At 53.6% G+C, this 16,928-nt stretch overlaps 2 protein-coding genes and 2 pseudogenes across 2 annotated transcripts; all 4 read right to left on the bottom strand.

Annotated features, from left to right (window-relative positions):
- Window positions 1–2,909: 2,909 nt before the first annotated feature.
- Window positions 2,910–3,558, bottom strand: LOC127394486 (feather keratin Cos2-3-like). The gene is made up of 2 exons (XM_051640502.1): window positions 3,516–3,558; window positions 2,910–3,220 (listed from the first exon to the last, which is right to left on the bottom strand). Exon 2 carries the CDS (start codon window positions 3,216–3,218, stop codon window positions 2,910–2,912), a length of 309 nt encoding a protein of 102 aa, XP_051496462.1. The 5' UTR covers window positions 3,219–3,220; window positions 3,516–3,558.
- Window positions 3,559–6,724: 3,166 nt separating this feature from the next.
- LOC127394261 (uncharacterized) lies at window positions 6,725–7,686 on the bottom strand. Its single transcript, XM_051640103.1, is given in 3 exon segments — window positions 6,725–7,054; window positions 7,331–7,426; window positions 7,429–7,686. Coding segments are annotated over 3 exon segments (684 nt in total).
- Window positions 7,687–10,539: 2,853 nt separating this feature from the next.
- LOC127394260 (feather keratin Cos2-3-like) lies at window positions 10,540–11,348 on the bottom strand (annotated as a pseudogene).
- A 2,995-nt stretch (window positions 11,349–14,343) lies between these two features.
- On the bottom strand, window positions 14,344–15,306 carry LOC127394259 (feather keratin Cos2-3-like; annotated as a pseudogene).
- Between the last annotated feature and the right edge of the window lie 1,622 nt (window positions 15,307–16,928).

The following is a 16,928-nucleotide window of genomic DNA, read 5'->3' as shown; positions in this document are numbered from 1 at the left end:
GCAGAGGCAGAAGAGCCGGTGATATCCTCTGCAGGCTGGTGATGTGCACGTCGGTCATTCCTGTGGGCTTGTTTTTGGTGCACTTTTCAGGAAAATGAGCACAACTCTCATGCTTCTTGTCCAGACACCCAAGTTCTCCCCTGTGAGAGGACATTCCAGGTCCTGCTCTCCCACTGCCCTCATCTGTCTCTTGTGTTTGCTCGCTGTTGCACGCAGATGGCCTTCAGCTGGGAGGGTTGGACCCCACTGCAATACTAACGGTGCTGACAGGACAGTGTTGCTAACAGTCCTTTGCCTTAATCCCTCTCTTTTCCGTCTCTGCAGGTCTCAGGCAACAGCATGAGCATGTCTGGGGCCTGTTCCTTCCCTGGCATATTGAGTCCTTTAGCGCCAGTGTGGGCCTCAGCACCTCCTCAGCAGAGGCCCGGGTTGCTGATGTTTTCCTGGCTCTGTGTGAGCACGGACAGTTTTGCATGGTTCCACGCAGGCGGGCATGAGCACATGTGTATCAGACTGAACTGGTGTGACCCTTCTCACGGCGGCACGTACGGGTCATAGAGGGGGGTACTCCCCCCTCCCCCCTCGTGTATGCATGAGCATTGCATAGAATCATAGAATGCTTTGGGTGGAATGGGACCTTAAAGATCCTCTATTTTTTATGCCACTCTGCATGGGCAGGGACACCTTCCGCTAGACCGTGTGTCTCAAATCTCCACCCAGCCTGGCCTTGAACACTTCCATGGATGGAGCAGCCACAGCTTCTCTGGACAACCTGGGCCAGTGTCACACCACCCTCACAACAAAGAATTTTGTCCTAACATCAAACCTAAATCTACCCTCTTCCATTTTAAAGCCATTTGCCCTTGTCCTGTCGCTACATGCCCTTACAAAAGTCCCCACACAGCTTTTTGTAGTTCCCCTTTAGGTGCCAGAAGGCAATTATAAGGTGTCACCTGAGCCTTCTCTTCTCCAGGTTGATCAAGCCCAACTTTCTCAACCTGTCTACGTAGCAGAGGTGCTCCAGCCCTCTGAACAAATTTGTGGCACTCCTCTGGACTCCCTCCAAGAGCTCCACGTCTTACTTCTGTTGGGCTTCATGGTGGCTGATTGCCCTTGCCAGAAGGAGCCCGTCTACAGCTGAATTTGGCCTGGCAGGGAGGTGCTCGGGGAAGTGAAACGCCGTCTCTGTCCCCCGTGCCCTCCATTTCTTGCTGTATGTACTGGGAGAATGACCAAGACAGCCTGCCTGCCCATGCAGCCCCGTGTCCCTGCATCAGTGCACTTCTGGCACAGTGTTGCTGCTGGCTGGGATGGGGCACGGGTTCCTTATGTCCACCCCAATGCCAGATGCAGTGCTGCAGCTTGTCAGCTTTGTGCTGAATCAGGCAGGGGCCAAGACCTCACAAGCGTCTGGGCTCCAGCTGTTGCCCTGCTGGGAGACGTAGGACAGACGCTCTTGGTGCCACCGGTAGAATCCAACAGCTTTGAGTGAAACTCCCTTGCTCTTCAAGCACCAGGTCTTTCACATGCTCGAATGCAGAAAAAAAAAAAAAAATCAAAATTAAAAGAAAAATCAGCCTGAGGGCCTAGAAACTGTGTGTGTCAAGGAAGGCACCCGCTCTTTTGCGAAACCTCTCCAACTCCGTTGCATTTTCCTAAGTGGTTACAAGAAATCCCTATTTGCTCAGTGAGGAGCTCTCCTGTACTGACCACAACCCACCGTTCCACATCCCACGGCACTTCTTAGGGGAGGAGGAAACAGAAGAGCTGTGAATGATGGAATTTCCACGGCGAGGCCGTGGAAAAAGGGGTGGGGATGAAGTCATTATCTCTGAGGTCTTGGAGGCTGTTTCTCCCCATATTTTTCATCGGCAAAATGTCAATGGATCTTCCCCAAGTGAAGACTGTTTTGCCACTGATGGCAAGTGATAAGGAATCCCCTTTCTTTATCTCAGCCCACAACAGTTGTCACTTTCTCCTCCTGTCCCATAGAGGAGGGAGAGGAATGAAGTTGCTAGGTAGGTTTCTTGAAGCCAACCGTGATCTCCGTTGCTTTTGCAACCACCCTATCACCAAAAGTGCCGTGAGTGTTAGTCACCTACGGGGTTATTTCAAATTTCTTCCCATGTCACCAGGAGCAGACTCTTTCTCCCACTGTACTTCCCACGGGAGACAATGGTCAGTGATGTCAAATGGAATTTCTGCAGGTGTAGCTGGCAAGTAGGGGCAGAGTTACAACAACCAACCCTCCTGACATAGCCTCAAATGAACAAGGAGACCCCAAAGGGCATGTGGCAGGAAAGCTGTGAATGGGAGCTGCTGTGCTGGTGACCTGCTTTCTTCAGCCAGTTCTTTCTGACCCTGCTCCCAGAGGTCCCACATCAGAATTGATGACCGAGAAGAAACACCTGCTCCCTTGGATGTCACAGACCCCTTCCCCTGCATCTCATGCTCCGAATATCCGTCCTCAATGCCTCTCTTTTCACCATGTTTCCAAATGGAAAAATACACTGCTAGGAGTCCCACCCACCCCTTCCTCCACCTTTTCCCTTAACCAGGTTCAAAGACTTGCCACAGAAGTAAAGAGCACTCAGAGGCCCAGGCTTGGATGCGGAACGCCTTTAATGAGTCAAAAGAAGAAAAGGAGGTGGCTCCAATGAGCCGCGTGGGAGGCACCAGGGGCAGCCGTGAGACGTGGTGCAGATGCCGCGCGGTGTCCGTCTGCCTGCCCTGCGGAGGAGGGAGGCACACAGGTCCCTGCTAGGCTGGCAGTGGGAGCTTGAGGCAGCAAATGAATGAGAGAGACAGAAGACTGGAGAAAAAAACTAACGACACAAGGGTCTGTTGCATGTTCACCACCATGTCCTGTGGTCTTGGGAGGTTATTGCCAGGCGAGGACTCCAGAAGCATTAGCAGGGCCGACATCTGCTGCCACAGTAGCGGCTGGCAATGCAGGAGAGGTCACAGCACCCAGAGTTGATGGGCACTCCGTCACAGCTGAGGATGCTGCCAACAGCAGCGGAGGTGGAGGAGCCCACCACGGTGTTCTGTGGGAAGGAGCTGAGGATGGGGCCGGGCAGGGTCACCACCACGGGGGAGGGCTCGATGACAATGGTGGAGTTCTGGCACTGCCTGCAACAGGGCTCATTGCAGCTGCTGGCCAGTGGGGTCGGGCCGCAGGGCTGGCAGCAGGGCTGGCACTGGTTGTAGCAGGACATGCCTCGGGGAGAGAGGTGCACCTGGGAGAGGGGACAGAGGCAAGCAGAGCAGAGGGATGCATGAGAAGCAGCACTGCACCCAACCACCTCTTGGCCCAACACACACTATCCCGCTCAAAGCCCAGGAGCCACCTCAACAAAGTCACAGCCTCTCTCGCTAGGAAAGACCTTCTCCCTCCTTCCCTCAACCATGAGAAGCAGCTCCCAGCCCTGGGCTAGGACAGCCCATGTCCCCCAAGACACACAGTCAGGAGAGCCCTGATCTTGAAGGAGGAGGAGAAGAGGCTTCGCACTCACCTGATTCCCAAGGAGAAGGAGGCGAGAGAAGTGGATGAGAGAGCTTGGACTTGGGCAGCCTTTTATAGTAGCCCTGCACCGCCTGAGGCCCAGAGGCAGCCTGTGTGGAAGTAACAATCTTCTGACAAGCTCCTGACAAATGCAAACCACTTCAGGTAATGGTACGGGCTGTGTCCTGGTTTCCTGCACTGCTGCCTTTTCATTTCCTGGCTTACGCCACGTGTATTTTTTGCCGTGTGACACCTTCCGTAAGTGCCGGGATGAGAGGCCTGAGGTTTTCCAGAGCTGGAACACGTCAGCAGAGGCAGAAGAGCCGGTGATATCCTCTGCAGGCTGGTGATGTGCACGTCGGTCATTCCTGTGGGCTTGTTTTTGGTGCACTTTTCAGGAAAATGAGCACAACTCTCATGCTTCTTGTCCAGACACCCAAGTTCTCCCCTGTGAGAGGACATTCCAGGTCCTGCTCTCCCACTGCCCTCATCTGTCTCTTGTGTTTGCTCGCTGTTGCACGCAGATGGCCTTCAGCTGGGAGGGTTGGACCCCACTGCAATACTAACGGTGCTGACAGGACAGTGTTGCTAACAGTCCTTTGCCTTAATCCCTCTCTTTTCCGTCTCTGCAGGTCTTCAGGCAACAGCATGAGCATGTCTGGGGCCTGTTCCTTCCCTGGCATATTGAGTCCTTTAGCGCCAGTGTGGGCCTCAGCATCTCCTCAGCAGAGGCCCGGGTTGCTGATGTTTTCCTGGCTCTGTGTGAGCACGGACAGTTTTGCATGGTTCCACGCAGGCGGGCATGAGCACATGTGTATCAGACTGAACTGGTGTGACCCTTCTCACGGCGGCACGTACGGGTCATAGAGGGGGGTACTCCCCCCTCCCCCCTCGTGTATGCATGAGCATTGCATAGAATCATAGAATGCTTTGGGTGGAATGGGACCTTAAAGATCCTCTATTTTTTATGCCACTCTGCATGGGCAGGGACACCTTCCGCTAGACCGTGTGTCTCAAATCTCCACCCAGCCTGGCCTTGAACACTTCCATGGATGGAGCAGCCACAGCTTCTCTGGACAACCTGGGCCAGTGTCACACCACCCTCACAACAAAGAATTTTGTCCTAACATCAAACCTAAATCTACCCTCTTCCATTTTAAAGCCATTTGCCCTTGTCCTGTCGCTACATGCCCTTACAAAAGTCCCCACACAGCTTTTTGTAGTTCCCCTTTAGGTGCCAGAAGGCAATTATAAGGTGTCACCTGAGCCTTCTCTTCTCCAGGTTGATCAAGCCCAACTTTCTCAACCTGTCTACGTAGCAGAGGTGCTCCAGCCCTCTGAACAAATTTGTGGCACTCCTCTGGACTCCCTCCAAGAGCTCCACGTCTTACTTCTGTTGGGCTTCATGGTGGCTGATTGCCCTTGCCAGAAGGAGCCCGTCTACAGCTGAATTTGGCCTGGCAGGGAGGTGCTCGGGGAAGTGAAACGCCGTCTCTGTCCCCCGTGCCCTCCATTTCTTGCTGTATGTACTGGGAGAATGACCAAGACAGCCTGCCTGCCCATGCAGCCCCGTGTCCCTGCATCAGTGCACTTCTGGCACAGTGTTGCTGCTGGCTGGGATGGGGCACGGGTTCCTTATGTCCACCCCAATGCCAGATGCAGTGCTGCAGCTTGTCAGCTTTGTGCTGAATCAGGCAGGGGCCAAGACCTCACAAGCGTCTGGGCTCCAGCTGTTGCCCTGCTGGGAGACGTAGGACAGACGCTCTTGGTGCCACCGGTAGAATCCAACCGCTTTGAGTGAAACTCCCTTGCTCTTCAAGCACCAGGTCTTTCACATGCCCGAATGCAGAAAAAAAAAAAAAAATCAAAATTAAAAGAAAAATCAGCCTGAGGGCCTAGAAACTGTGTGTGTCAAGGAAGGCACCCGCTCTTTTGCGAAACCTCTCCAACTCCGTTGCATTTTCCTAAGTGGTTACAAGAAATCCCTATTTGCTCAGTGAGGAGCTCTCCTGTACTGACCACAACCCACCGTTCCACATCCCACGGCACTTCTTAGGGGAGGAGGAAACAGAAGAGCTGTGAATGATGGAATTTCCACGGCGAGGCCGTGGAAAAAAGGGGTGGGGATGAAGTCATTATCTCTGAGGTCTTGGAGGCTGTTTCTCCCCATATTTTTCATCGGCAAAATGTCAATGGATCTTCCCCAAGTGAAGACTGTTTTGCCACTGATGGCAAGTGATAAGGAATCCCCTTTCTTTATCTCAGCCCACAACAGTTGTCACTTTCTCCTCCTGTCCCATAGAGGAGGGAGAGGAATGAAGTTGCTAGGTAGGTTTCTTGAAGCCAACCGTGATCTCCGTTGCTTTTGCAACCACCCTATCACCAAAAGTGCCGTGAGTGTTAGTCACCTACGGGGTTATTTCAAATTTCTTCCCATGTCACCAGGAGCAGACTCTTTCTCCCACTGTACTTCCCACGGGAGACAATGGTCAGTGATGTCAAATGGAATTTCTGCAGGTGTAGCTGGCAAGTAGGGGCAGAGTTACAACAACCAACCCTCCTGACATAGCCTCAAATGAACAAGGAGACCCCAAAGGGCATGTGGCAGGAAAGCTGTGAATGGGAGCTGCTGTGCTGGTGACCTGCTTTCTTCAGCCAGTTCTTTCTGACCCTGCTCCCAGAGGTCCCACATCAGAATTGATGACCGAGAAGAAACACCTGCTCCCTTGGATGTCACAGACCCCTTCCCCTGCATCTCATGCTCCGAATATCCGTCCTCAATGCCTCTCTTTTCACCATGTTTCCAAATGGAAAAATACACTGCTAGGAGTCCCACCCACCCCTTCCTCCACCTTTTCCCTTAACCAGGTTCAAAGACTTGCCACAGAAGTAAAGAGCACTCAGAGGCCCAGGCTTGGATGCGGAACGCCTTTAATGAGTCAAAAGAAGAAAAGGAGGTGGCTCCAATGAGCCGCGTGGGAGGCACCAGGGGCAGCCGTGAGACGTGGTGCAGATGCCGCGCGGTGTCCGTCTGCCTGCCCTGCGGAGGAGGGAGGCACACAGGTCCCTGCTAGGCTGGCAGTGGGAGCTTGAGGCAGCAAATGAATGAGAGAGACAGAAGACTGGAGAAAAAAACTAACGACACAAGGGTCTGTTGCATGTTCACCACCATGTCCTGTGGTCTTGGGAGGTTATTGCCAGGCGAGGACTCCAGAAGCATTAGCAGGGCCGACATCTGCTGCCACAGTAGCGGCTGGCAATGCAGGAGAGGTCACAGCACCCAGAGTTGATGGGCACTCCGTCACAGCTGAGGATGCTGCCAACAGCAGCCGAGGTGGAGGAGCCCACCACGGTGTTCTGTGGGAAGGAGCTGAGGATGGGGCCGGGCAGGGTCACCACCACGGGGGAGGGCTCGATGACAATGGTGGAGTTCTGGCACTGCCTGCAACAGGGCTCATTGCAGCTGCTGGCCAGTGGGGTCGGGCCGCAGGGCTGGCAGCAGGGCTGGCACTGGTTGTAGCAGGACATGCCTCGGGGAGAGAGGTGCACCTGGGAGAGGGGACAGAGGCAAGCAGAGCAGAGGGATGCATGAGAAGCAGCACTGCACCCAACCACCTCTTGGCCCAACACACACTATCCCGCTCAAAGCCCAGGAGCCACCTCAACAAAGTCACAGCCTCTCTCGCTAGGAAAGACCTTCTCCCTCCTTCCCTCAACCATGAGAAGCAGCTCCCAGCCCTGGGCTAGGACAGCCCATGTCCCCCAAGACACACAGTCAGGAGAGCCCTGATCTTGAAGGAGGAGGAGAAGAGGCTTCGCACTCACCTGATTCCCAAGGAGAAGGAGGCGAGAGAAGTGGCTGAGAGAGCTTGGACTTGGGCAGCCTTTTATAGTAGCCCTGCACCGCCTGAGGCCCAGAGGCAGCCTGTGTGGAAGTAACAATCTTCTGACAAGCTCCTGACAAATGCAAACCACTTCAGGTAATGGTACGGGCTGTGTCCTGGTTTCCTGCACTGCTGCCTTTTCATTTCCTGGCTTACGCCACGTGTATTTTTTGCCGTGTGACACCTTCCGTAAGTGCCGGGATGAGAGGCCTGAGGTTTTCCAGAGCTGGAACACGTCAGCAGAGGCAGAAGAGCCGGTGATATCCTCTGCAGGCTGGTGATGTGCACGTCGGTCATTCCTGTGGGCTTGTTTTTGGTGCACTTTTCAGGAAAATGAGCACAACTCTCATGCTTCTTGTCCAGACACCCAAGTTCTCCCCTGTGAGAGGACATTCCAGGTCCTGCTCTCCCACTGCCCTCATCTGTCTCTTGTGTTTGCTCGCTGTTGCACGCAGATGGCCTTCAGCTGGGAGGGTTGGACCCCACTGCAATACTAACGGTGCTGACAGGACAGTGTTGCTAACAGTCCTTTGCCTTAATCCCTCTCTTTTCCGTCTCTGCAGGTCTCCAGGCAACAGCATGAGCATGTCTGGGGCCTGTTCCTTCCCTGGCATATTGAGTCCTTTAGCGCCAGTGTGGGCCTCAGCATCCTCCTCAGCAGAGGCCCGGGTTGCTGATGTTTTCCTGGCTCTGTGTGAGCACGGACAGTTTTGCATGGTTCCACGCAGGCGGGCATGAGCACATGTGTATCAGACTGAACTGGTGTGACCCTTCTCACGGCGGCACGTACGGGTCATAGAGGGGGGTACTCCCCCCTCCCCCCTCGTGTATGCATGAGCATTGCATAGAATCATAGAATGCTTTGGGTGGAATGGGACCTTAAAGATCCTCTATTTTTTATGCCACTCTGCATGGGCAGGGACACCTTCCGCTAGACCGTGTGTCTCAAATCTCCACCCAGCCTGGCCTTGAACACTTCCATGGATGGAGCAGCCACAGCTTCTCTGGACAACCTGGGCCAGTGTCACACCACCCTCACAACAAAGAATTTTGTCCTAACATCAAACCTAAATCTACCCTCTTCCATTTTAAAGCCATTTGCCCTTGTCCTGTCGCTACATGCCCTTACAAAAGTCCCCACACAGCTTTTTGTAGTTCCCCTTTAGGTGCCAGAAGGCAATTATAAGGTGTCACCTGAGCCTTCTCTTCTCCAGGTTGATCAAGCCCAACTTTCTCAACCTGTCTACGTAGCAGAGGTGCTCCAGCCCTCTGAACAAATTTGTGGCACTCCTCTGGACTCCCTCCAAGAGCTCCACGTCTTACTTCTGTTGGGCTTCATGGTGGCTGATTGCCCTTGCCAGAAGGAGCCCGTCTACAGCTGAATTTGGCCTGGCAGGGAGGTGCTCGGGGAAGTGAAACGCCGTCTCTGTCCCCCGTGCCCTCCATTTCTTGCTGTATGTACTGGGAGAATGACCAAGACAGCCTGCCTGCCCATGCAGCCCCGTGTCCCTGCATCAGTGCACTTCTGGCACAGTGTTGCTGCTGGCTGGGATGGGGCACGGGTTCCTTATGTCCACCCCAATGCCAGATGCAGTGCTGCAGCTTGTCAGCTTTGTGCTGAATCAGGCAGGGGCCAAGACCTCACAAGCGTCTGGGCTCCAGCTGTTGCCCTGCTGGGAGACGTAGGACAGACGCTCTTGGTGCCACCGGTAGAATCCAACCGCTTTGAGTGAAACTCCCTTGCTCTTCAAGCACCAGGTCTTTCACATGCCCGAATGCAGAAAAAAAAAAAAAAATCAAAATTAAAAGAAAAATCAGCCTGAGGGCCTAGAAACTGTGTGTGTCAAGGAAGGCACCCGCTCTTTTGCGAAACCTCTCCAACTCCGTTGCATTTTCCTAAGTGGTTACAAGAAATCCCTATTTGCTCAGTGAGGAGCTCTCCTGTACTGACCACAACCCACCGTTCCACATCCCACGGCACTTCTTAGGGGAGGAGGAAACAGAAGAGCTGTGAATGATGGAATTTCCACGGCGAGGCCGTGGAAAAAGGGGTGGGGATGAAGTCATTATCTCTGAGGTCTTGGAGGCTGTTTCTCCCCATATTTTTCATCGGCAAAATGTCAATGGATCTTCCCCAAGTGAAGACTGTTTTGCCACTGATGGCAAGTGATAAGGAATCCCCTTTCTTTATCTCAGCCCACAACAGTTGTCACTTTCTCCTCCTGTCCCATAGAGGAGGGAGAGGAATGAAGTTGCTAGGTAGGTTTCTTGAAGCCAACCGTGATCTCCGTTGCTTTTGCAACCACCCTATCACCAAAAGTGCCGTGAGTGTTAGTCACCTACGGGGTTATTTCAAATTTCTTCCCATGTCACCAGGAGCAGACTCTTTCTCCCACTGTACTTCCCACGGGAGACAATGGTCAGTGATGTCAAATGGAATTTCTGCAGGTGTAGCTGGCAAGTAGGGGCAGAGTTACAACAACCAACCCTCCTGACATAGCCTCAAATGAACAAGGAGACCCCAAAGGGCATGTGGCAGGAAAGCTGTGAATGGGAGCTGCTGTGCTGGTGACCTGCTTTCTTCAGCCAGTTCTTTCTGACCCTGCTCCCAGAGGTCCCACATCAGAATTGATGACCGAGAAGAAACACCTGCTCCCTTGGATGTCACAGACCCCTTCCCCTGCATCTCATGCTCCGAATATCCGTCCTCAATGCCTCTCTTTTCACCATGTTTCCAAATGGAAAAATACACTGCTAGGAGTCCCACCCACCCCTTCCTCCACCTTTTCCCTTAACCAGGTTCAAAGACTTGCCACAGAAGTAAAGAGCACTCAGAGGCCCAGGCTTGGATGCGGAACGCCTTTAATGAGTCAAAAGAAGAAAAGGAGGTGGCTCCAATGAGCCGCGTGGGAGGCACCAGGGGCAGCCGTGAGACGTGGTGCAGATGCCGCGCGGTGTCCGTCTGCCTGCCCTGCGGAGGAGGGAGGCACACAGGTCCCTGCTAGGCTGGCAGTGGGAGCTTGAGGCAGCAAATGAATGAGAGAGACAGAAGACTGGAGAAAAAAACTAACGACACAAGGGTCTGTTGCATGTTCACCACCATGTCCTGTGGTCTTGGGAGGTTGTTGCCAGGCGAGGACTCCAGAAGCATTAGCAGGGCCGACATCTGCTGCCACAGTAGCGGCTGGCAATGCAGGAGAGGTCACAGCACCCAGAGTTGATGGGCACTCCGTCACAGCTGAGGATGCTGCCAACAGCAGCCGAGGTGGAGGAGCCCACCACGGTGTTCTGTGGGAAGGAGCTGAGGATGGGGCCGGGCAGGGTCACCACCACGGGGGAGGGCTCGATGACAATGGTGGAGTTCTGGCACTGCCTGCAACAGGGCTCATTGCAGCTGCTGGCCAGTGGGGTCGGGCCGCAGGGCTGGCAGCAGGGCTGGCACTGGTTGTAGCAGGACATGCCTCGGGGAGAGAGGTGCACCTGGGAGAGGGGACAGAGGCAAGCAGAGCAGAGGGATGCATGAGAAGCAGCACTGCACCCAACCACCTCTTGGCCCAACACACACTATCCCGCTCAAAGCCCAGGAGCCACCTCAACAAAGTCACAGCCTCTCTCGCTAGGAAAGACCTTCTCCCTCCTTCCCTCAACCATGAGAAGCAGCTCCCAGCCCTGGGCTAGGACAGCCCATGTCCCCCAAGACACACAGTCAGGAGAGCCCTGATCTTGAAGGAGGAGGAGAAGAGGCTTCGCACTCACCTGATTCCCAAGGAGAAGGAGGCGAGAGAAGTGGCTGAGAGAGCTTGGACTTGGGCAGCCTTTTATAGTAGCCCTGCACCGCCTGAGGCCCAGAGGCAGCCTGTGTGGAAGTAACAATCTTCTGACAAGCTCCTGACAAATGCAAACCACTTCAGGTAATGGTACGGGCTGTGTCCTGGTTTCCTGCACTGCTGCCTTTTCATTTCCTGGCTTACGCCACGTGTATTTTTTGCCGTATGACACCTTCCGTAAGTGCCGGGATGAGAGGCCTGAGGTTTTCCAGAGCTGGAACACGTCAGCAGAGGCAGAAGAGCCGGTGATATCCTCTGCAGGCTGGTGATGTGCACGTCGGTCATTCCTGTGGGCTTGTTTTTGGTGCACTTTTCAGGAAAATGAGCACAACTCTCATGCTTCTTGTCCAGACACCCAAGTTCTCCCCTGTGAGAGGACATTCCAGGTCCTGCTCTCCCACTGCCCTCATCTGTCTCTTGTGTTTGCTCGCTGTTGCACGCAGATGGCCTTCAGCTGGGAGGGTTGGACCCCACTGCAATACTAACGGTGCTGACAGGACAGTGTTGCTAACAGTCCTTTGCCTTAATCCCTCTCTTTTCCGTCTCTGCAGGTCTCCAGGCAACAGCATGAGCATGTCTGGGGCCTGTTCCTTCCCTGGCATATTGAGTCCTTTAGCGCCAGTGTGGGCCTCAGCATCTCCTCAGCAGAGGCCCGGGTTGCTGATGTTTTCCTGGCTCTGTGTGAGCACGGACAGTTTTGCATGGTTCCACGCAGGCGGGCATGAGCACATGTGTATCAGACTGAACTGGTGTGACCCTTCTCACGGCGGCACGTACGGGTCATAGAGGGGGGTACTCCCCCCTCCCCCCTCGTGTATGCATGAGCATTGCATAGAATCATAGAATGCTTTGGGTGGAATGGGACCTTAAAGATCCTCTATTTTTTATGCCACTCTGCATGGGCAGGGACACCTTCCGCTAGACCGTGTGTCTCAAATCTCCACCCAGCCTGGCCTTGAACACTTCCATGGATGGAGCAGCCACAGCTTCTCTGGACAACCTGGGCCAGTGTCACACCACCCTCACAACAAAGAATTTTGTCCTAACATCAAACCTAAATCTACCCTCTTCCATTTTAAAGCCATTTGCCCTTGTCCTGTCGCTACATGCCCTTACAAAAGTCCCCACACAGCTTTTTGTAGTTCCCCTTTAGGTGCCAGAAGGCAATTATAAGGTGTCACCTGAGCCTTCTCTTCTCCAGGTTGATCAAGCCCAACTTTCTCAACCTGTCTACGTAGCAGAGGTGCTCCAGCCCTCTGAACAAATTTGTGGCACTCCTCTGGACTCCCTCCAAGAGCTCCATGTCTTACTTCTGTTGGGCTTCATGGTGGCTGATTGCCCTTGCCAGAAGGAGCCCGTCTACAGCTGAATTTGGCCTGGCAGGGAAGTGAAACGCCGTCTCTGTCCCCCGTGCCCTCCATTTCTTGCTGTATGTACTGGGAGAATGACCAAGACAGCCTGCCTGCCCATGCAGCCCCGTGTCCCTGCATCAGTGCACTTCTGGCACAGTGTTGCTGCTGGCTGGGATGGGGCACGGGTTCCTTATGTCCACCCCAATGCCAGATGCAGTGCTGCAGCTTGTCAGCTTTGTGCTGAATCAGGCAGGGGCCAAGACCTCACAAGCGTCTGGGCTCCAGCTGTTGCCCTGCTGGGAGACGTAGGACAGACGCTTTCCTGTGCCACCGGTAGAATCCAACAGCTTTGAGTGAAACTCCCTTGCTCTTCAAGCACCAGGTCTTTCACATGCCCTAATGCAGAAAAAAAAAAAATATATCAAAATTAAAAGAAAAATCAGCCTGAGGGCCTAGAAACTGTGTGTGTCAAGGAAGGCACCCGCTCTTTTGCGAAACCTCTCCAACTCCGTTGCATTTTCCTAAGTGGTTACAAGAAATCCCTATTTGCTCAGTGAGGAGCTCTCCTGTACTGACCACAACCCACCGTTCCACATCCCACGGCACTTCTTAGGGGAGGAGGAAACAGAAGAGCTGTGAATGATGGAATTTCCACGGCGAGGCCGTGGAAAAAGGGGTGGGGATGAAGTCATTATCTCTGAGGTCTTGGAGGCTGTTTCTCCCCATATTTTTCATCGGCAAAATGTCAATGGATCTTCCCCAAGTGAAGACTGTTTTGCCACTGATGGCAAGTGATAAGGAATCCCCTTTCTTTATCTCAGCCCACAACAGTTGTCACTTTCTCCTCCTGTCCCATAGAGGAGGGAGAGGAATGAAGTTGCTAGGTAGGTTTCTTGAAGCCAACCGTGATCTCCGTTGCTTTTGCAACCACCCTATCACCAAAAGTGCCGTGAGTGTTAGTCACCTACGGGGTTATTTCAAATTTCTTCCCATGTCACCAGGAGCAGACTCTTTCTCCCACTGTACTTCCCACGGGAGACAATGGTCAGTGATGTCAAATGGAATTTCTGCAGGTGTAGCTGGCAAGTAGGGGCAGAGTTACAACAACCAACCCTCCTGACATAGCCTCAAATGAACAAGGAGACCCCAAAGGGCATGTGGCAGGAAAGCTGTGAATGGGAGCTGCTGTGCTGGTGACCTGCTTTCTTCAGCCAGTTCTTTCTGACCCTGCTCCCAGAGGTCCCACATCAGAATTGATGACCGAGAAGAAACACCTGCTCCCTTGGATGTCACAGACCCCTTCCCCTGCATCTCATGCTCCGAATATCCGTCCTCAATGCCTCTCTTTTCACCATGTTTCCAAATGGAAAAATACACTGCTAGGAGTCCCACCCACCCCTTCCTCCACCTTTTCCCTTAACCAGGTTCAAAGACTTGCCACAGAAGTAAAGAGCACTCAGAGGCCCAGGCTTGGATGCGGAACGCCTTTAATGAGTCAAAAGAAGAAAAGGAGGTGGCTCCAATGAGCCGCGTGGGAGGCACCAGGGGCAGCCGTGAGACGTGGTGCAGATGCCGCGCGGTGTCCGTCTGCCTGCCCTGCGGAGGAGGGAGGCACACAGGTCCCTGCTAGGCTGGCAGTGGGAGCTTGAGGCAGCAAATGAATGAGAGAGACAGAAGACTGGAGAAAAAAACTAACGACACAAGGGTCTGTTGCATGTTCACCACCATGTCCTGTGGTCTTGGGAGGTTGTTGCCAGGCGAGGACTCCAGAAGCATTAGCAGGGCCGACATCTGCTGCCACAGTAGCGGCTGGCAATGCAGGAGAGGTCACAGCACCCAGAGTTGATGGGCACTCCGTCACAGCTGAGGATGCTGCCAACAGCAGCCGAGGTGGAGGAGCCCACCACGGTGTTCTGTGGGAAGGAGCTGAGGATGGGGCCAGGGCAGGGTCACCACCACGGGGGAGGGCTCGATGACAATGGTGGAGTTCTGGCACTGCCTGCAACAGGGCTCATTGCAGCTGCTGGCCAGTGGGGTCGGGCCGCAGGGCTGGCAGCAGGGCTGGCACTGGTTGTAGCAGGACATGCCTCGGGGAGAGAGGTGCACCTGGGAGAGGGGACAGAGGCAAGCAGAGCAGAGGGATGCATGAGAAGCAGCACTGCACCCAACCACCTCTTGGCCCAACACACACTATCCCGCTCAAAGCCCAGGAGCCACCTCAACAAAGTCACAGTCTCTCTCGCTAGGAAAGACCTTCTCCCTCCTTCCCTCAACCATGAGAAGCAGCTCCCAGCCCTGGGCTAGGACAGCCCATGTCCCCCAAGACACACAGTCAGGAGAGCCCTGATCTTGAAGGAGGAGGAGAAGAGGCTTCGCACTCACCTGATTCCCAAGGAGAAGGAGGCGAGAGAAGTGGATGAGAGAGCTTGGACTTGGGCAGCCTTTTATAGTAGCCCTGCACCGCCTGAGGCCCAGAGGCAGCCTGTGTGGAAGTAACAATCTTCTGACAAGCTCCTGACAAATGCAAACCACTTCAGGTAATGGTACGGGCTGTGTCCTGGTTTCCTGCACTGCTGCCTTTTCATTTCCTGGCTTACGCCACGTGTATTTTTTGCCGTATGACACCTTCCGTAAGTGCCGGGATGAGAGGCCTGAGGTTTTCCAGAGCTGGAACACGTCAGCAGAGGCAGAAGAGCCGGTGATATCCTCTGCAGGCTGGTGATGTGCACGTCGGTCATTCCTGTGGGCTTGTTTTTGGTGCACTTTTCAGGAAAATGAGCACAACTCTCATGCTTCTTGTCCAGACACCCAAGTTCTCCCCTGTGAGAGGACATTCCAGGTCCTGCTCTCCCACTGCCCTCATCTGTCTCTTGTGTTTGCTCGCTGTTGCACGCAGATGGCCTTCAGCTGGGAGGGTTGGACCCCACTGCAATACTAACGGTGCTGACAGGACAGTGTTGCTAACAGTCCTTTGCCTTAATCCCTCTCTTTTCCGTCTCTGCAGGTCTTCAGGCAACAGCATGAGCATGTCTGGGGCCTGTTCCTTCCCTGGCATATTGAGTCCTTTAGCGCCAGTGTGGGCCTCAGCATCTCCTCAGCAGAGGCCCGGGTTGCTGATGTTTTCCTGGCTCTGTGTGAGCACGGACAGTTTTGCATGGTTCCACGCAGGCGGGCATGAGCACATGTGTATCAGACTGAACTGGTGTGACCCTTCTCACGGCGGCACGTACAGGTCATAGAGGGGGGTACTCCCCCCTCCCCCCTCGTGTATGCATGAGCATTGCATAGAATCATAGAATGCTTTGGGTGGAATGGGACCTTAAAGATCCTCTATTTTTTATGCCACTCTGCATGGGCAGGGACACCTTCCGCTAGACCGTGTGTCTCAAATCTCCACCCAGCCTGGCCTTGAACACTTCCATGGATGGAGCAGCCACAGCTTCTCTGGACAACCTGGGCCAGTGTCACACCACCCTCACAACAAAGAATTTTGTCCTAACATCAAACCTAAATCTACCCTCTTCCATTTTAAAGCCATTTGCCCTTGTCCTGTCGCTACATGCCCTTACAAAAGTCCCCACACAGCTTTTTGTAGTTCCCCTTTAGGTGCCAGAAGGCAATTATAAGGTGTCACCTGAGCCTTCTCTTCTCCAGGTTGATCAAGCCCAACTTTCTCAACCTGTCTACGTAGCAGAGGTGCTCCAGCCCTCTGAACAAATTTGTGGCACTCCTCTGGACTCCCTCCAAGAGCTCCACGTCTTACTTCTGTTGGGCTTCATGGTGGCTGATTGCCCTTGCCAGAAGGAGCCCGTCTACAGCTGAATTTGGCCTGGCAGGGAAGTGAAACGCCGTCTCTGTCCCCCGTGCCCTCCATTTCTTGCTGTATGTACTGGGAGAATGACCAAGACAGCCTGCCTGCCCATGCAGCCCCGTGTCCCTGCATCAGTGCACTTCTGGCACAGTGTTGCTGCTGGCTGGGATGGGGCAGCAGTGATCAGAAAGCAGCTTCTTGGAAGATTAGAAGTTTGCTTTTTCCGTCACTGTGGAAGCTCATGGGAAAGGGCCCTCATATTGTCCCTGGCCCACCTATTTCCCTTGTGATATCTGCAGATGTCCTGGTTTGATCCAGGATGAGATAATTTTTTTTTTAATTATTTTTTTTCGTCATTGAAGTTTCTTTGAAACAGCATACTTACTGAAAGTAACCGCTGTTTTTCCAGCCAGAGGTCTTATAATGCTCATATATTTATATTCACTGCTCAGACACTTAGGCAACTTTGCCCCTATGCAGTTTTGTATGTGGTATGCAGCCGGGAGTGTACTGCTCTGTGTATCTGCTCTTGTTATCATTTTATGGTTT

Source organism: Apus apus, chromosome 25 (genome assembly GCF_020740795.1).
Source record: "Apus apus isolate bApuApu2 chromosome 25, bApuApu2.pri.cur, whole genome shotgun sequence".
In the NCBI taxonomy this organism is placed as follows: domain Eukaryota; kingdom Metazoa; phylum Chordata; class Aves; order Apodiformes; family Apodidae; genus Apus; species Apus apus.
Note: the sequence above shows the minus strand (reverse complement) of the source record. Positions and strands in the feature narration are given on the sequence as shown.